Source organism: Phacochoerus africanus, chromosome 6 (assembly GCF_016906955.1).
Source record: "Phacochoerus africanus isolate WHEZ1 chromosome 6, ROS_Pafr_v1, whole genome shotgun sequence".
In the NCBI taxonomy this organism is placed as follows: domain Eukaryota; kingdom Metazoa; phylum Chordata; class Mammalia; order Artiodactyla; family Suidae; genus Phacochoerus; species Phacochoerus africanus.
In genome coordinates, this window is record NC_062549.1 from 117,718,894 (window position 1) to 117,734,670 (window position 15,777).

At 34.8% G+C, this 15,777-nt stretch overlaps 1 protein-coding gene across 2 annotated transcripts in view; it reads right to left on the reverse strand.

Moving 5' to 3' along the window:
• SLC30A7 (solute carrier family 30 member 7) overlaps positions 1 to 15,777 on the reverse strand; it is an 83,513-nt gene that overhangs the window by 58,277 nt on the left and 9,459 nt on the right. For both annotated transcript variants that reach the window (XR_007135602.1, XM_047785173.1), the window contains exons 3-5: positions 9,523 to 9,636; positions 5,322 to 5,409; positions 4,537 to 4,663 (exon numbers count right to left, since the gene is read on the reverse strand). Coding sequence is in view for 1 of the 2 variants with exons in the window: in XM_047785173.1 (XP_047641129.1) it covers positions 4,537 to 4,663; positions 5,322 to 5,409; positions 9,523 to 9,636 (329 nt within the window). In the remaining variant the exon portion in view is untranslated. The remainder of the gene's footprint in view (positions 1 to 4,536; positions 4,664 to 5,321; positions 5,410 to 9,522; positions 9,637 to 15,777) is intronic.

Genomic DNA, 15,777 nt, shown 5'->3' on the forward strand with positions numbered 1-15,777 from the left:
TAGTTGCAGATTTCTCTTTTTTTAAATAATTTTTATCTTTTAGTTGGAGATTTCAATACCCCACTTTCAATATTGGATAGACAACAAGAGAGAAGACCAACATGGAAACAGAAGATTAAACACCTGTGAACAAATTAGACATCTACAGAACACTCCGCCATAAACAGCAGAATATATATTCTTCTCACACGCACACTGAAGAGTCTCTAGGAGAAATGAAACACTTGATCATAAAACAAGACTTAATAAATTTGAAATAATAAAAAGTATATCATTTCATCATGATGGAGTTAAATCAGAAATCAACAACAGAAGAAAATTACAGAAATTCATATATATGAGAAAATCAAAAGACACAATCCTAAATAACAAATGGGTCAAAGAAGAAATCACAAGGGAAACTTAAAAATACTTTGAGATGAACAAAAACGAAAACATGACACTCCAAACTTTGGGTTTCTTTCTTTTTTTTTTTTCTTTTTTAGTCATAACCCATGGCATATGGAAGTTCCCAGGCCAGGCATCAAGTCTAAGTCATAGCTGTGACCTACACCACAGCTGCAGCAACACTGGATCCTTAACCCACTGCATCACAGTGGGAATTCCAAACTTCAGGTTATATTATAGCAATGCTTAGGAAAAAACTTATAGCTGTTATGCCTTCATTAAAAAATAAAATGAAATAAAATAAACAAAAACAAAAAACCCTCCAAAAAACCTCAACTCAATAATCTAAAATAATCGAATTTTTTTCCACCTTAAGAAATTAAAAAAAGATGAAAAAACGAAACCCAAAAGAAAGGATAAGAAAGTACATAATAAACATTATAGTAGAAAGAAAATGAAAAAGATGAGAAAAGTAATAGAGAAAAACCAATAAGACCAAAAGGGGAGGTTCTCTGGAAAAAATAACTATTCTGACCAAGAAAAAAATGAGAGAAGACAAAAATAACTAAAATCACTGCTGACTTTGTAGAAATTAAAAAAAGAAAGAATGGTGTATTTTTAATGCATATCTATAAACAGTAAGTCATTTAGATGAAACGGACACATTCCTAGAAACACACAAAGTGCTGACACTGACTCAAAAAGAAAGGGAAATGAGACCAGACCTACGACAAGCAAAAAAACTGAATGAATAATTTTAAAACTGCCAACAAAGTAAAGCCAAGGCTTCACAGGTGAATTCTGCCAAACATTCAGGAAGTATCAGCACTTCACAAACCCTCCCTTTACCATGCCCCCCAAAAAAACAGAAGAGGAAGGAACACTTACCAACTCATTGTGTAAAGCCAGTTATTACTCTATCTGATACTGACACCAGCCAAAGATATTAACAGAAAACTACAGACCAATATCCCTTAAGAACATAGACACAAAAGTCTTTAACAAAATACCAGCAAACCAAGCCCAGCAATATAGCAATATATCAAAAGGATTATAAGCCATGACCAAACGGGATTTATCCTAAAAATGCAGAGATGGTTTAATATCTGAAAATCAAGGAATGTAATATACCATATTAATAGAATATAAGATAAAACCAACTAACTGAGCATCTGATGAAGAAAAAAGTCATGAATAAAATCCAATTTCCTTTCATGATGACAATACCCAGTAAACCAGGAACAGAAAGAAAACTTCCTCAATCTCAAGCCTTAAGGGCATTTCTGGAAAACCCGTAGCTAGCACAGCTAACATCATATTTAATGAAGAAAGACGGAATACTTTCACCCTAAAAAGAGGAAAAAAGAAAAGAATGTCCACGCTTACTACTACTTCTATTGAACACTATAGGACCTGGCCAGGGCAATTAGGCAAGTGAAAAAATAGGCATTCAGACTGGCATTCACCGTAGCCTTTAGTAGGTCACAGCAGTAACATCAAAGACCATTGATCACAGGTTACCACAACAAACATAATAATAATGTAAAAGTTTGATATATTGTGAGATTTACCAAAGTATGACAGATGTGAAGTGAGCAAATGCTGTTGGAAAAATTGCGCTGACAGACTTGTTTGATGCAAGATTGTCACACATCATCAATGTGTAAAAAACAAAATCTGCAAAGTACAATAAAATAAGATAATGCTTGTATTTAGAAAATTCTAAAGAATATACTAAAAGCCTAGTAGAATAAGGAACAATTTTAGCAATGTGGCAGGACACAAGATTGATACATAAAAATGAGCTGTATTCCCATACTAACAATGAGCAATTCAAAAATGAAGTTAAGAAAACAACCCCAAGTATAATGGCAGCCAAAAAAAAAAAAAAAAAAGCCCTATGAGAAAAATTAACAAAATAAGTATGACACATGTACCCTAATAACTACAAAACATTGTTGCAAGAAACTACAGAAGCTAAAAATAAATGGAAAGGCATCATCCCAGGTTCATGGATCAGGATACTTAACATTTTTAAGATGACAGTAATTCCTAAACTGTTTCAGTACAATTCCTATCAAAATCCCAATTGCCTTGTTTGAGCAGCTATTGACAAACTGATCCTAAAATTTACATGGAAATGCAAGAAGAGTCCCAGAACAGGCTAAATAACCTTTAAAAGCAATAAAGTTGGACAGTTCTCATGTTCAGATTTCAAAATCTATCTCAAAGCTACATTAATCAAGACTGCATGGTACTGCCATAAGGACAGGCATACAGATCCAAGGACAGAAATCCAGGTCTTATTTTGGACTCTCAATTCACTGATGACAAGGGTGCTAAGACAATTCAAAGGAGAAAACTAATCTTTTTCATAAATACTGTGGAGGCAATAGATATTTATATACAAGAAAATGATACTGGGCCCTTATCTGACACCATTCACAAAAATTGACACAAAATGATCACAGACCTAAATTTTAACCCTTAAATTTAAGAATGGTTCCTCATGAGAAAATCCTTTAATGTAATTACTAACTAAAAAAAAAAAAAAAGATTACTTCAATAGACGCAAGAAAAAAAGACATACCCTCCACTTGATAAAGCAGTTTTGCCAGAAACAGACCACAAACATCTGATGCAGTGGTAAAACTTGAGTAGCATTCTTTTGTTAAAGCAATGGTTCTGAACCTCTACTGCACATTAAAGCTGACTGGAGAGCTTCAAAACATGCTGACGTTTGGGTCTCTTCCTCCAGAGATTCTGATGTAAACGTTCTGGCATTAGACCTGGGCATCAGTGTTTCTTTAAAAGTTATCCCGGCGATTGTCCAGGTTGACACAATGATACAAGCTCTAAGTATTTCTAATCAACACTGTGCTAGAGGTCTTAGTTATATAAATAAGACAAGCAGGAATAATAGTTTTCATTCTTAATAGTAAGAAAAACTTCTCAAATACCTAAAAATGAACCCAATGAAAAACATAAAGATCTTTATTCACGTGCCTAAGACAACTTAATAAAGGACACAAAACTTAGTATGTCAATTCTCCACCATTAAACCTAAGGACAATGCATTACCAATCAAAATCCCAAAACGACTTTTCCACAACACTTGATTTGCTAACGAAAAATATGAAATGAGTGAGGTAGCCCAAACAACTGTAGGGGTTTTTAAAAAAAAAAGAGTAAGAGAGATGGGACTAACTCTATCAGATACTAAAACAATAAGTTTGTGGAAATTATTCCAGAGTGATAGTGGGGCAGCCAAAGATAAACAGACTAGATCTGATACATAAGGCAATTTAATTTAGGGTATGAGTATCCTCTTCTATGAATGAGGAAAAGAACAGATTAATAAATGGTGCTTATTTACACTGAGATGAAAAAAAGTCCTAACTTAAACCATTACGAAAATAAATTACATATAGACAAAAGACCAGTGTCGACGGGAAAAAAATCATAAAGTCAAAAATTTCACAATATTAAATTATAAGAGAATATGTTTAATAACCCAGGGATGGGAAACTCCTTAAAGCAGAAAACATACCACAAAATATGTAAGACAGAAAAACCACACTCTTCCAAATTAAAAACTCTGGCATAAAAGTTTAAAGACAAGCCATAGACTGAGAAAAGATATTTGCAACACATAAAGCAAAGAATTAGTACACAAAAATATTAAAAATGTGTATAAATGGACTAACAGCAAGACAATAGAAAAACAGGCAAACAAACACAAAGGGGACAATTCCAGAGGAGGAAAAATCTAAACAGCCTAGAGACATACAGAAAGATTTTCAATCTCACTAGTAGTCAAATAAATAACAAATAAAATAACATTTTTATCAAAATATCAGCAAAATGGTTTTAAACCCCAAATAGTTAAGTTTCAGTTTGGGTGACAGAATATTAGTACTTGCATTTTTTGCTGGGGGAAATGTGAATGAGTCATTTGGTGCAAATTGCTCATGTCAGCATAAAATAAAAACTACATATCCTGTGTTCCAGCAGTTCTACATATTGCAGCACATTGCAATTCAAAGCACTTTCTGTGATGAGGGATCATGTAAAAATGATCAATTTTCAAAAGCAAGTAATTATGACAGAAACTGGAAAGGAAGAAACAAAGGGTTCTAACCATCATACCAGAGCCATGAGAATGTCCATGACCTCCATGCTTGAAAACAAATATTCCTACTAGGTTTACCACAAACCCAAGAATTGAAACAAGAAGCAGTCTCTCATGATGCACATCTGGAGGGGCTAAGGCTCTCTAGAAAACACACAATACAAACAAGTGCATGGGTATACTTTTTGGCCAATCAACTGGTAAAAACAGAAAGCAGTTTTTTTACACGTTTAGTTTTTTTCAGAATTAAAATCACTCCAAAACAGTTAACAGGAAATAGAATCAGTGCTTACATATGGCAGAAAAGGTTAACAATTACTATTTTTAAATAAATACAAACATTTAAAAGCTTGCAGATCGGGACTAAAACCATCCTTCTTTGGAATCTTAAGATAGTGCCATGAATTTTAAGTCGATTAATCTTTAAATTTTCTCTTCACTTGTTTTAATGTACCAAATATTAAAGATTCACGAGCAATATCCTCAGACACTGGTTTAAGAACTCTTTCCAACAGACTTCACTACCGGAATTGTCTACCGTTCACAAAGTGTCAATGTTTTATTCACAGCTCATAAAACACTATTATTTAAGTGTTTTCGATTTCAAGTAGTTTCATATATAATTTTCCAACTATTTTATAAGTTCCTCCTGTACACACATAATCTTTTATCTAATCCAAGACTGTCTTCAAATAAATACTTCGTGATAGTGTGAAAAAAGCTCTATGACATGTATCTTTAGTTAGTAAACATGTTCATTACAGAAATGTAATTTACTGACTCTAATTATTATCTACTATACCTCGACTCCTTCTGAGAAAATAAAAAAAGCAGTGAAGATCAAAAACAGGCCATTGACAAAGCCAGCCAGAACTTCCGCTCTAACATACCTAAAGAAGAGCAAAGTAAACAACTGAATTAGTAAGTTACTTCTTAAAAATCGAAGCATAAATTTACATATATTCAGAGGTTCTGAACCATATTATATGGTTATGAATGGCCAACAAAGTCCCAGTGTTTATAGTATAAGATGTTTTATTGTATATATATATATATTAAAGATATTAAAGATCATACAATTGAGGAAATTAATTTACTTATGAGTTACGCTTAACAGCAGGATGCCATATAACACATGGGTTTCTACAAGCCAATCTTTAGAGTAAGGAGGTTTAGAGACACCTTTCACAGAAATGTAAATCTCAAGTTGCCACTGAAGAAGGAAGAATAATAGGGCCAGAGACGTGGCAAAGAAGGAAGGACACAGAGACAAAAAGTAGAAGAAAAGAGCTTGATAAAGGCTTTTTTAATAACTTATTACTTCTTTCTTCTCTAAGAACTCCTTCTGCTTTCTACTTTGTACCTTTCAGCTTTCAAATCTTTGGGCAAGGGGAGGTGTGATCTGAAGGAAAGTAAAATTAATTCTGAATTATCCCAGAGACAACTTGAGATTTATATTTCTATCACTCTTCTGAGATTAATACATTTAACAAAAACTTTTCAATTACCTATTTTTATAATCAATTCTAGCTTCACATAATTCTAATTAAACTATTTTAAAAATACCTGTCTTTTTCTCCATGGACTTCTGAAGCTTTCTGCTTCCTACCTGTGTGAAGCATTGGGGAAAGATTTTATTTTTCCATGAGGTATATGTGGCTTAGTTAAAGTCATTAGAAACAACTTTAACTTGGCAGTTTTACACGTTCAGACATTATTCAAAGGGTGCTGTCAGCAGTTAACCACTCTGGCCCTTAAAAAATGTAACAGGAACATCAAAAACATGGCTTCTTCCAGCCTTCTGTTAATTTTTAGATAGTACAATTTTTACTGTAAAAATATTTTTAAAGTAAAGAGAACAAACTCTTTAAAAACATACTCTACACAGTTACGTTGGAGCTTACCCTGTCAAGTACATTCCAACATAAGTATGTATTTCTACACTGAGAAACAATGCATACTTCTAATGCATATACGTGAATTAAATCAACATATTATTTGTTAGAGCATATACTAAATTCCAACAAACTCACTGCCTGCTTTCCATAATCCACACTTAGGAATTGATCTAGTAGATCAGTAGGGTTACTGCCCCCCAAATAAAAAGCACTTTCTTTTAACCTACCCTTCTAATCCCACAGCTAATGCTTGATTGAAAGCCTTTTGTCCTTGAGTTCCACTAGATTTCAAGATCAAAGGCAGGAAGGTTTTTCAGGCATCTTTTTGTCCTTAATACTTAAGTTTAGTAGGTGCTCCATATATTCAATAAATTGTTGAGGATTTAATTAGATTTAATATATTTGCTAAACGTGGCTGCAGTATTAAAATGAAAAACCTGAGATCTTAAGACACAACTGCTTTTACAAATGACTATGTTTACTTGAATGGAATGAATCTTGAAATTAAAACGTATGATCCATTAATGTGCTACTGCCTATTTAAGTATGATAGCATCTGGATTCTTTAGCCAGGGCAAAGAAAAGATACAAGTATAGATACATACATATATAAGCATGTACCCAGGTATCATCTACCTATCAGCTGTCTACCACTTTTATTCTGGCTTTGGTATTTCAAAACTAGGAGTGTGACAAGTCACAAGGATGACTTCACATAAAGAAATACCAAAAAGTCTCTGCTGCTTCTCAGATTCCTCCTTTTATTTCTTCTATTGTGGTCAGTCTGCTATTGTGATCAGTCTGCTATTGAATTGAGGGTTTGGGGATTCATGAGGCTTAGCCTATTCAGTGTCATTTTGATATACTGGCAGGTGTATTTTACTACTGTTGCTATGTACTACTATAGCAATTACTAACAGTTTCAAATGTTACATCAGCTTTTATTCCCTAATTCTTCTCTTCTCAAAGGAAAAAAAAAAGCGAATAAGGAGAAGACAGGATAAACAAATTAAAAGGTGGCAAGAATTTACGCTCATATACTTTATTTAAAGTTCAATTAGTAAAACTTACTATGGTACTGAAGGTATTCTAAGCTATTCCTAAAAACCATTTTAAACCAAGATGTTATGCATTCTAAATAAAAAATAATAAATACCCTAAGAATTAAGGAACTGAGGAGAATTTTTATAATTGGTTACTGTTTATCCAGAAAGATTGCTTAATAAGGTATTCTAAATAGATTTTTTATATATAATAGGTATGAATTACTAATCTTCTAAGACAATATTATAACTTCATAAACAATCTTTCTTTAAAAATTCAAAATATATTTTAGAATCTTGATTATATAGTACCATGGAATAGGTTCTCTTCTGAGCTTTCAAGCTGTCTGGATTTACACAAAAACAGTATCTCCTGCTCTATACTATAAAAATAATATAATTAGTATTTTTTTCTCACTTTTTATAATTTTACAAGTAACTTTATCACTTTGGTTATACCCCCAAATCAGCAAGTTGTCACGGAATTTCACAAATCTCTTTTTTAGCAGTTGTCACAATGTATAGTTATCATGGTATTTTTCAGAACTGTTTCCCTATTGGAGCACAAGTTCCTCCAAAGTAGAAGCCACATCTTATTCATTTTTATACCATTAGAAGTAGCAAAGTATTCAAATCATAGTGGTTCTTTGATAAACATCCGAAGACACACGCATATACAAGAAGCAGGTGTGCTTGCTCGAGAACAAATGCAAAGCTAGGAAGAAAGAGGAAGGAGGTGGGGAGCACAAGTAGAAGAGAAAACCAGGGGCATAAGAGACAATGTGTTTAAGAGAATGGATGTGAAAAGAAGGGGGAGAGAGTGCGAGGAACAGGAATGGGAGCATCAAGGAAGGAGAATCAGTGAAAGAAGAGAGCTTGGTAAAGGGCAAAAAAAAGGAACCACAACTGAAGAAGTTAAGGGGCAGAAGCAGGGGATAAGAAAGACCCCAAGGGATACAGTGGTACAGCATAGAGGGAGCAGAAGGGAAAGAATAAAAGATGAAGGGAGGGAGAAAGAGAGGATGTGGAAAGCAGAAGGGAGAGGGAGAAAAAAAGAACATGGGCACAGACCCCAGTTAACTAGAAAGAACAAGAAAGGGGGAAGGGAGTTAGGAGAGATGAAAGGGGGAAAATGAGCATGAGGATGGGGACCAGAGGGAAAGATGGAGTCCAAGTAGGAAAGACGCTAAGAAGGGAGAAAAGGCAAGAGTACACTGACAAGGGTGGGGGCAGGGGGAAGACAGAGGGCAGGTGAGAGGGGAGCAGGAAAGGGAAAGTGGGTAGGGGAGAGAGAAGGAGGATACTAGTTCTGTTTTGCTTACAGAAAAATATAATTACACTGTAAAATATTCTATGAGCTGAAAACACTCAGGCAGAGTATATCAAATAATTGAAACTCCATTGCTTCCCCCGATCAAACTCTGTCTCTAAGGGTACTAGGACCACAGGTGAGACCAGATGTTCTGGTAAGGTCCCTTCAGCATAAAAACACTCTCCAAATATTTGGTTAATTGTCCAAATTCATCAAGAGTATGAAAAGAAGTATTTTACATAAAAGAAGAGCTGAAGTGGTTAAGTAATATAAAATGATACTAGGAAATAATGATTTTATGTAAATTAACAGTGAAATATCATCCCAAAAAGAAAAAAGAGAAATATGAAACTTTTCCTTTCTCTTTCTCTTCCTCTTTAAAAAAAAAAAAAAAGAAAAATAGGTTCAGGGTTGATAAATTCCCCTATTTAGTAACAAAACAATCTCACCTATCATTTTTTGGTAAAATAAAGGTGCAAAAGAACTTAGATGCAAAAAAAAAAGTATATACTGCATATTCCAATCATATATGTTCCCAAAACAGGTAAAACTAACCTGTGGATTTAGGAAAGTGGCTACCCTTGGGAAGGTGAATGGGAAAGAAAAGGAGGCATGAGGGGGTTGGTTTCAAGGGTTCAAGTTACACAAGCACAAGTACAAGTACATTCAATTGTGAAAATTCATTGAGCTTGAGATTATTTTTTTCTGTATTTCTTATACTTCCATAAGAACATTTTTAAAAAGGCTTACCCATAAGAGAAAGCATCATTATCTCTCCATTTTGAAATAACAGATGCTGCCAATCCAGCCAAAATGGCAGTGCTATCGAAAAACATGTGAAAAGAGTCGGAAATCAAGCCTAAGCTGGAAAAGAACAAACAGATTGGCATATTATAATAATAACCAAATAGTAGTCATCCTTCTCTGAAAATCTAAGATCCAGCCTGTGCTCATCAGGAACTAATCTAAAAAGACAAACTGAAATATGATAGATAGAAAGATATTAAGGACAATTTTTAAGCATCTAAGAAGAAACCTTCATACCCTTGCCTAACAAAAAGCCCAGCAACTACTGAAAGAAGGGTAGAATAAAGCCATCGACTGCTGGGTGAGGGGAAGGAATCTGCCCACCCTCTGGTGACTAGCAAAGGTCAGCTGTCACTGAAGGAGAAACAGAAAAACAGCATCTGCTACTGGAAGCAAAGCTGAAGCCAGCTTGGCTTACAAAGCAAAATCTGCTGTAGGAAGAGGAACAGTACCTTTGTGCCTTCTCTTGATATATGACTGCGGTGAGGGATGGGAAAGGAGACAGGAACATTAATAACACCCACTCTGACACTCAGGGGAAAGGGCCTATCTAGTACTGATGCTGCAACAGAAGAACAAAACACTATCCCCTGTTCCCCCAACCAAAGCCTTGATTAAAGTACAAAACAATACCAGTCCATCACTAAGAACCAAGCAAAGGTACAGGGAAACTCCCTTGTGGCACAGATATACAGAGGGGCCTGTTAAAAGCTGATTGTGAAGCAAGAACACTGAAAAAACCCTCCAGCACTCTAAATCTTAAGTTTAAGATGGTAAAAATCCACTGGAAAAATGTGAAATCTGTGGCTTGTTGAAATTAGTAATACCAAAACACAAAAATCCATTTCAACTATTGACCACATCGGTTCAAAACCCTCACACTGATGGCCTGACCAAAAAAAAAAAAGTGCACATTTTTTGGGCATAAATACCATCAACCTCAGTCTCTACTGTTCTTTTAAACATAGTACCCACTACTCAATAAATATTTATAAGGCACATAAAAAGACCAAGGAAAAAAAATAGTAAGACCCATTGTCAAGAGCTAAAACAGTCAACAGAATCAGAAGTAGAAAAGGCTCAGAGATTAGAGTATAATAGGGACTTTAAAACAAATATGATTAATATGTTAAAGAATGTGGTACAAAGAGAAAATTTATGAAGAAATGGAGACTTTACAAAGAGCTAGAAACTACAAAATAATCACTTAGAAATGATAAATTAAAAAAAAATCACAATACTGAAGATAAAGAATAACATACATGGGCTTCTGAGCAGACAGGACACAGAAAAAAAATCCATTAGGTCAAAACAAATTACCTAAAGTAAAAGTAAAACACAAAGAAGAAAAATAAAAACAAACAAAAAACAAAACAAAAACAGATCAGAGCATTCAAAACCTGCCAAAGCATCAAACAGACTGAAAATACATATATCTGGAATCTCAGTAACAGAGAAGAATAGGGTAGAAAAAAACAGAGAAAATTCTTGAGAGTTTTTTTAAATTAATAAAAAACAAAACAAAACAAATGCAAATCACATATCCAAGGAGCTTAATGATGTCCAAACAAGGGACAAACCCTACATACCTCAGAAATTGCTAAATACCAAACAAAAAGAAAATCTTGAAAATAGCCAAAAGAAAAATTGGATACAGAAAAACAAAGATAAGATTAATAGCATATTTTGCATCAGAAACTACTCAAGGCATAATGCAAGGAAGCAATGTCTTTAAAGTATTCAGAGAAAAAAAAGAAGAAAAATGGTGTCAACCTAAAATTCTATATCTAGCAAAATATCTTTCAAAAATGAAGGCAAAATATGGAGTTCCCATCGTGATGCAGAGGAAACGAATCCAACTAGGAACCATAAGGTTGCAGGTTCAGTACCTGGCCTCACTCAGTGGGTTAAGGATCCAGCATTGCCATGAGCTGTGGTGTAGGCTGGCAGCTGTAGACACAGCTCAGATCTGGCATTGCTGTGGCTGTCGTGTAGGCCAGCAGCTGTAGCTCCAATTTGACCCCTAGTCTGAAATTTCCAGGTGCCATGGGTGCAACCCTAAAAAGCAAAAAAAAAAAAAAAGAAAAAAAAGAAAAAAAGAAAATCAGACTTTTCCAGACAACAGCAAATGACAGAATTCTTATAATTCTGAATTATAAGAATAAGCCCTTTAAATACAAAAAAGATAACAGATGGAAACTTAGAATTATATTAAAAAAATTAAGATCACTGAAAATGATAAATATGTGGGAAAATATTAAGAATAGTTTTTCCAACTTTTAATACCTTTAATTGACCAAGAAAAAAAGACTCAAATTACTAAACTCAGCAATGAAAGTGAGACACTACTACTGACTTTACAGAAATAAGGACTGTAACAAAATACTATGAATAACTAAATATGAGCCAACAAATTAGATAACTTAGCTGAAACAGACAAATTCCTAGAAACAATTTAGCAAAATAGAGTAAAAAAATCAAAATAGATTTATAACAAGTAAACAGAATTAGTGATTTTAAAACTTTCAACAAAGAAAACCATAGGCCCAGGTGCCTCCATTGGTAAATCCTACCAAATATTTAAAGAATAATAAATATCTCACACACACACACACACACACAAAACACCTTCATGGTTCAGTGGTTAACGAATCCGACTAGGAACCATGAGGTTATGGGTTTGATCCCTGGCCTTGCTCAGTGGGTTAACGATCTGGCATTGCCATGAGCTGTGGTGTAGGTTGCAGACGAGGCTCGGATCTCATGTTGCCATGGCTCTCATGTAGGCTGGCAGCTACAGCTCTGATTAGACCCCTAGCCTGGGAACCTCCATATGACGCAGGAGCGGCCCTAGAAAAGGCAAAAAGACAAAAAATAAATAAATAAATAGATAAATAAATAAAATATCAACCCTTTACAAACTCTTCCAAAAAACAGAATACTTTCCAATTCATTTTATAAAGACACCAAAATCAGTCAAATGACATTACAAGAAAAGAAACTATAGACCATTATTTTTTGCAAACATACACATAAAAGCTTCAACAAAATACAGGCAAAACAAATTCAGCAATATTTAAAAAAGAGTATACACCACAATCAAGTTGGATTTATTCCAACAATGCAAGTTTGATTTACTACATTAAAATCAATCAATATAATACATAATACCAATGCAATAAAGCACAAAAACCACACAATCATCTTAACAGATGCAGAAAAGCATTTGACAAAAACCTAATACTTCTATGATAAAAACACTCAACAAACTTACAGTAGAGGGTACTTCGGGAATTGATAAATGGCATCTACAAAAACACTCACAGCTTAACATTAGCATCATTAATGGCCAAAGAGTGAATGCTTTCCCATAAGATCAGGTACAAGATTTTAAAAACTATGTCCCCTCACCACTTCTATTTCTCATTGTATTAGAGGGTGTGACAAGGGCAATTAGGCAGAAAGTGAAATAAAAGGTACCCAGACTGGAAGGGAAGGAGTAAAACTCTATTTGCAAATGGCATGATCTTGTATATGCAAAATCTTAAAGACTCTACTAAAAAATTATTAGCACTAACAAATGAGTTCAGCAAGGTTGCAGGATACAAGATCAACATACAAAAATGAACTATATTCCTATACATTAGTGATGAACAAAATGAAATTTTAAAATTTCCATTTACAATAACATCAAAAAGAATAAATTATTTAGGAACAAATTTAACAAAAAAGTACAAAAGTTATACTCTGGAAAACACAAAATACTGTTAAAAAATTGAAATAAATGGAAAGACATCCATGTTTATGGATCAGAAGACAAAACTGTTAAGATGGCAATACTACCCCAATTAATCTACAGGTTCAATTCACTCCCATCAAAATCCCAGCTGACTTCTTTGGAGAAACTGACAAGCTGACCTCAACATTCGTTTGGAAAAGCAAGGCTCTAGACTAGCCAAAACAACACCGAAAAAGAAAAGTTGGAGGATTCACATTTTCCAATTTCAAAATTTATTATAAAGCTACAGTAATCAAAACAGTGTGGTACCGGCATAAGAATAAACGTAAAGATCAATGGAATAGAATTTACAGTTCAGACATAACCCTCATATTTACGGTCAACTGTTTGTTGACAAGGATGTCAAGACAATTCAGTATTGGAAAGAATAGTATTTGCAACAAATGGTGCTGATACAACTGAATATACACATGTAAAAAAAAAAAAAAAAAAAACCTAAAATGGATCAAAAACCTAAAGATAAAAGCTAAAATATTCACAACCTCGGATTAGGCAATGGTTTCTCATATATGTATGACATCAAAATCACAAGCAATGAAAGAAAAAAGAGTAACACAGAAGACATGATTAAAATTTTAAATTTTAAGATATCAAGCAAATGAAAAAACAATGCCCAAGTGGGAGAAAATATCTGCCAATCATATATCTGACAAGAATGTATGAAGAATTCTAAAAATGCTTCAAAAAGATAAATCATCCAATTTTTAAAATGAACAAAGGATCTGAACGGACATTTCTCCAAAGAAGACATACAAATGGCCAATAAGCACATGAAAAGATACTCAACATTATTAACTACATGTAGGGAAATGCAAATCAAAATGACAATGAGAAAGAGCTTCATACCCACTCTGATGACTATAATCAAAAAGACTGATAATCACAAGTGTTGGTGGAGAAACTGGAACCCTCAAACACTGCTGGAGTATTATTTGGCAATAAAAATAAATAGATGCAGAGTATTGCCTTTGGAATGGATTAGCAATGAGATCCTGCTGTGTAGCACTGGGAACTATGTCTAGTCACTTACGAGGGAGCATGATAATGTGAGAAAAAAGAATGTATACATGTATGTGTAACTGGATCACCATGCTGTATAGTAGAAAAAAAAAAATAATGTATTGGGGAAATTTAAAAAAATAAAAATAATAAATAAATAAATGAAACAGTAACATATATGGAACATGGATGACCCTTGAAACCTTTATGCTAAGTGAAATAAAACAGTCACAAAGGATCATACACACACACACACACACAAACCAAAGGATCATACACAAATGATTCCGTTTATATGAAGTGTTCAGAATAGGCAGGTACACAGGGACAGAAGCAGATTACCGACTGTCTAGAACTGGGATGGATCAGGAGATGAAGGAATTGGAGGGGCATGGCTAAGGGTACAGGTTTCCTTCTGGGGTAATAAAAATGTTTTTAAATGAATTGTTGTGATGGTTTTACAACTCTGTGAATATACTAAAAGCCATTTAATTGTGTGCCATAAAAGGGTGAACTTCAAAGTGCACAAATCATATATCGCTAAAGCTATTTTTTTTTTGTCTTTTGTCTTTGTTGTTGTTGTTGTTGCTATTTCTTGGGCCGCTCCCGCGGCATATGGAGGTTCCCAGGCTAGGGGTCTAATCAGAGCTGTTGCTGCCAGCCTACGCCAGAGCCACAGCAACGCGGGATCCGAGCCGCGTCTGCAACCTACACCACAGCTCACGGCAACGCCGGATCGTTAACCCACTGAGCAAGGGCAGGGACCGAACCCGCAACCTCATGGTTCCTAGTCGGATTCGTTAACCACTGCGCCACCACGGGAACTCCTAAAGAAGCCTTTTTTTTTTTTTTTTTTGTCTTTTTGCTATTTCTTGGGTCGCTCCCGCAGCATATGGAGGTTCCCAGGCTAGGGGGTCTAATCGGAGCTGTAGCCACCAGCCTACGCCAGAGCCACAGCAACGCAGGATCCGATCCGAGTCTGTGACCTACACCTCAGCTCACGGCAGCGCCAGATCGTTAACCCACTGAGCAAGGGCAGGGATCGAACCCACAACCTCATGGTTCCTAGTCGGATTCGTTAACCGCTGCGCCAGGACGGGAACTCCTAAAGCTATTTTTAAAAAAGATATCTGATTATCCAAGGTAGGATCAGCAGGCTCTGGCCCACAGGTCAAATCTGGACCACCCTCCATTTCTGTAAGTAAAGTTTTTCTGAAACACAGTTATTCTCATCTGTTTATATACTTTCTAAGGCTGCTTCTGTGCCACAACAGTAGAATGGAGAAACTGTGACAGAGACCTTATGACCCTTAAAGCCTAAAATATTTACTATCTGCTGTCAGTGGAAAAGGTCTGCTAACCTCTGGTATAAAGCAAAAATAGGAACGCTGTGTTGTGGG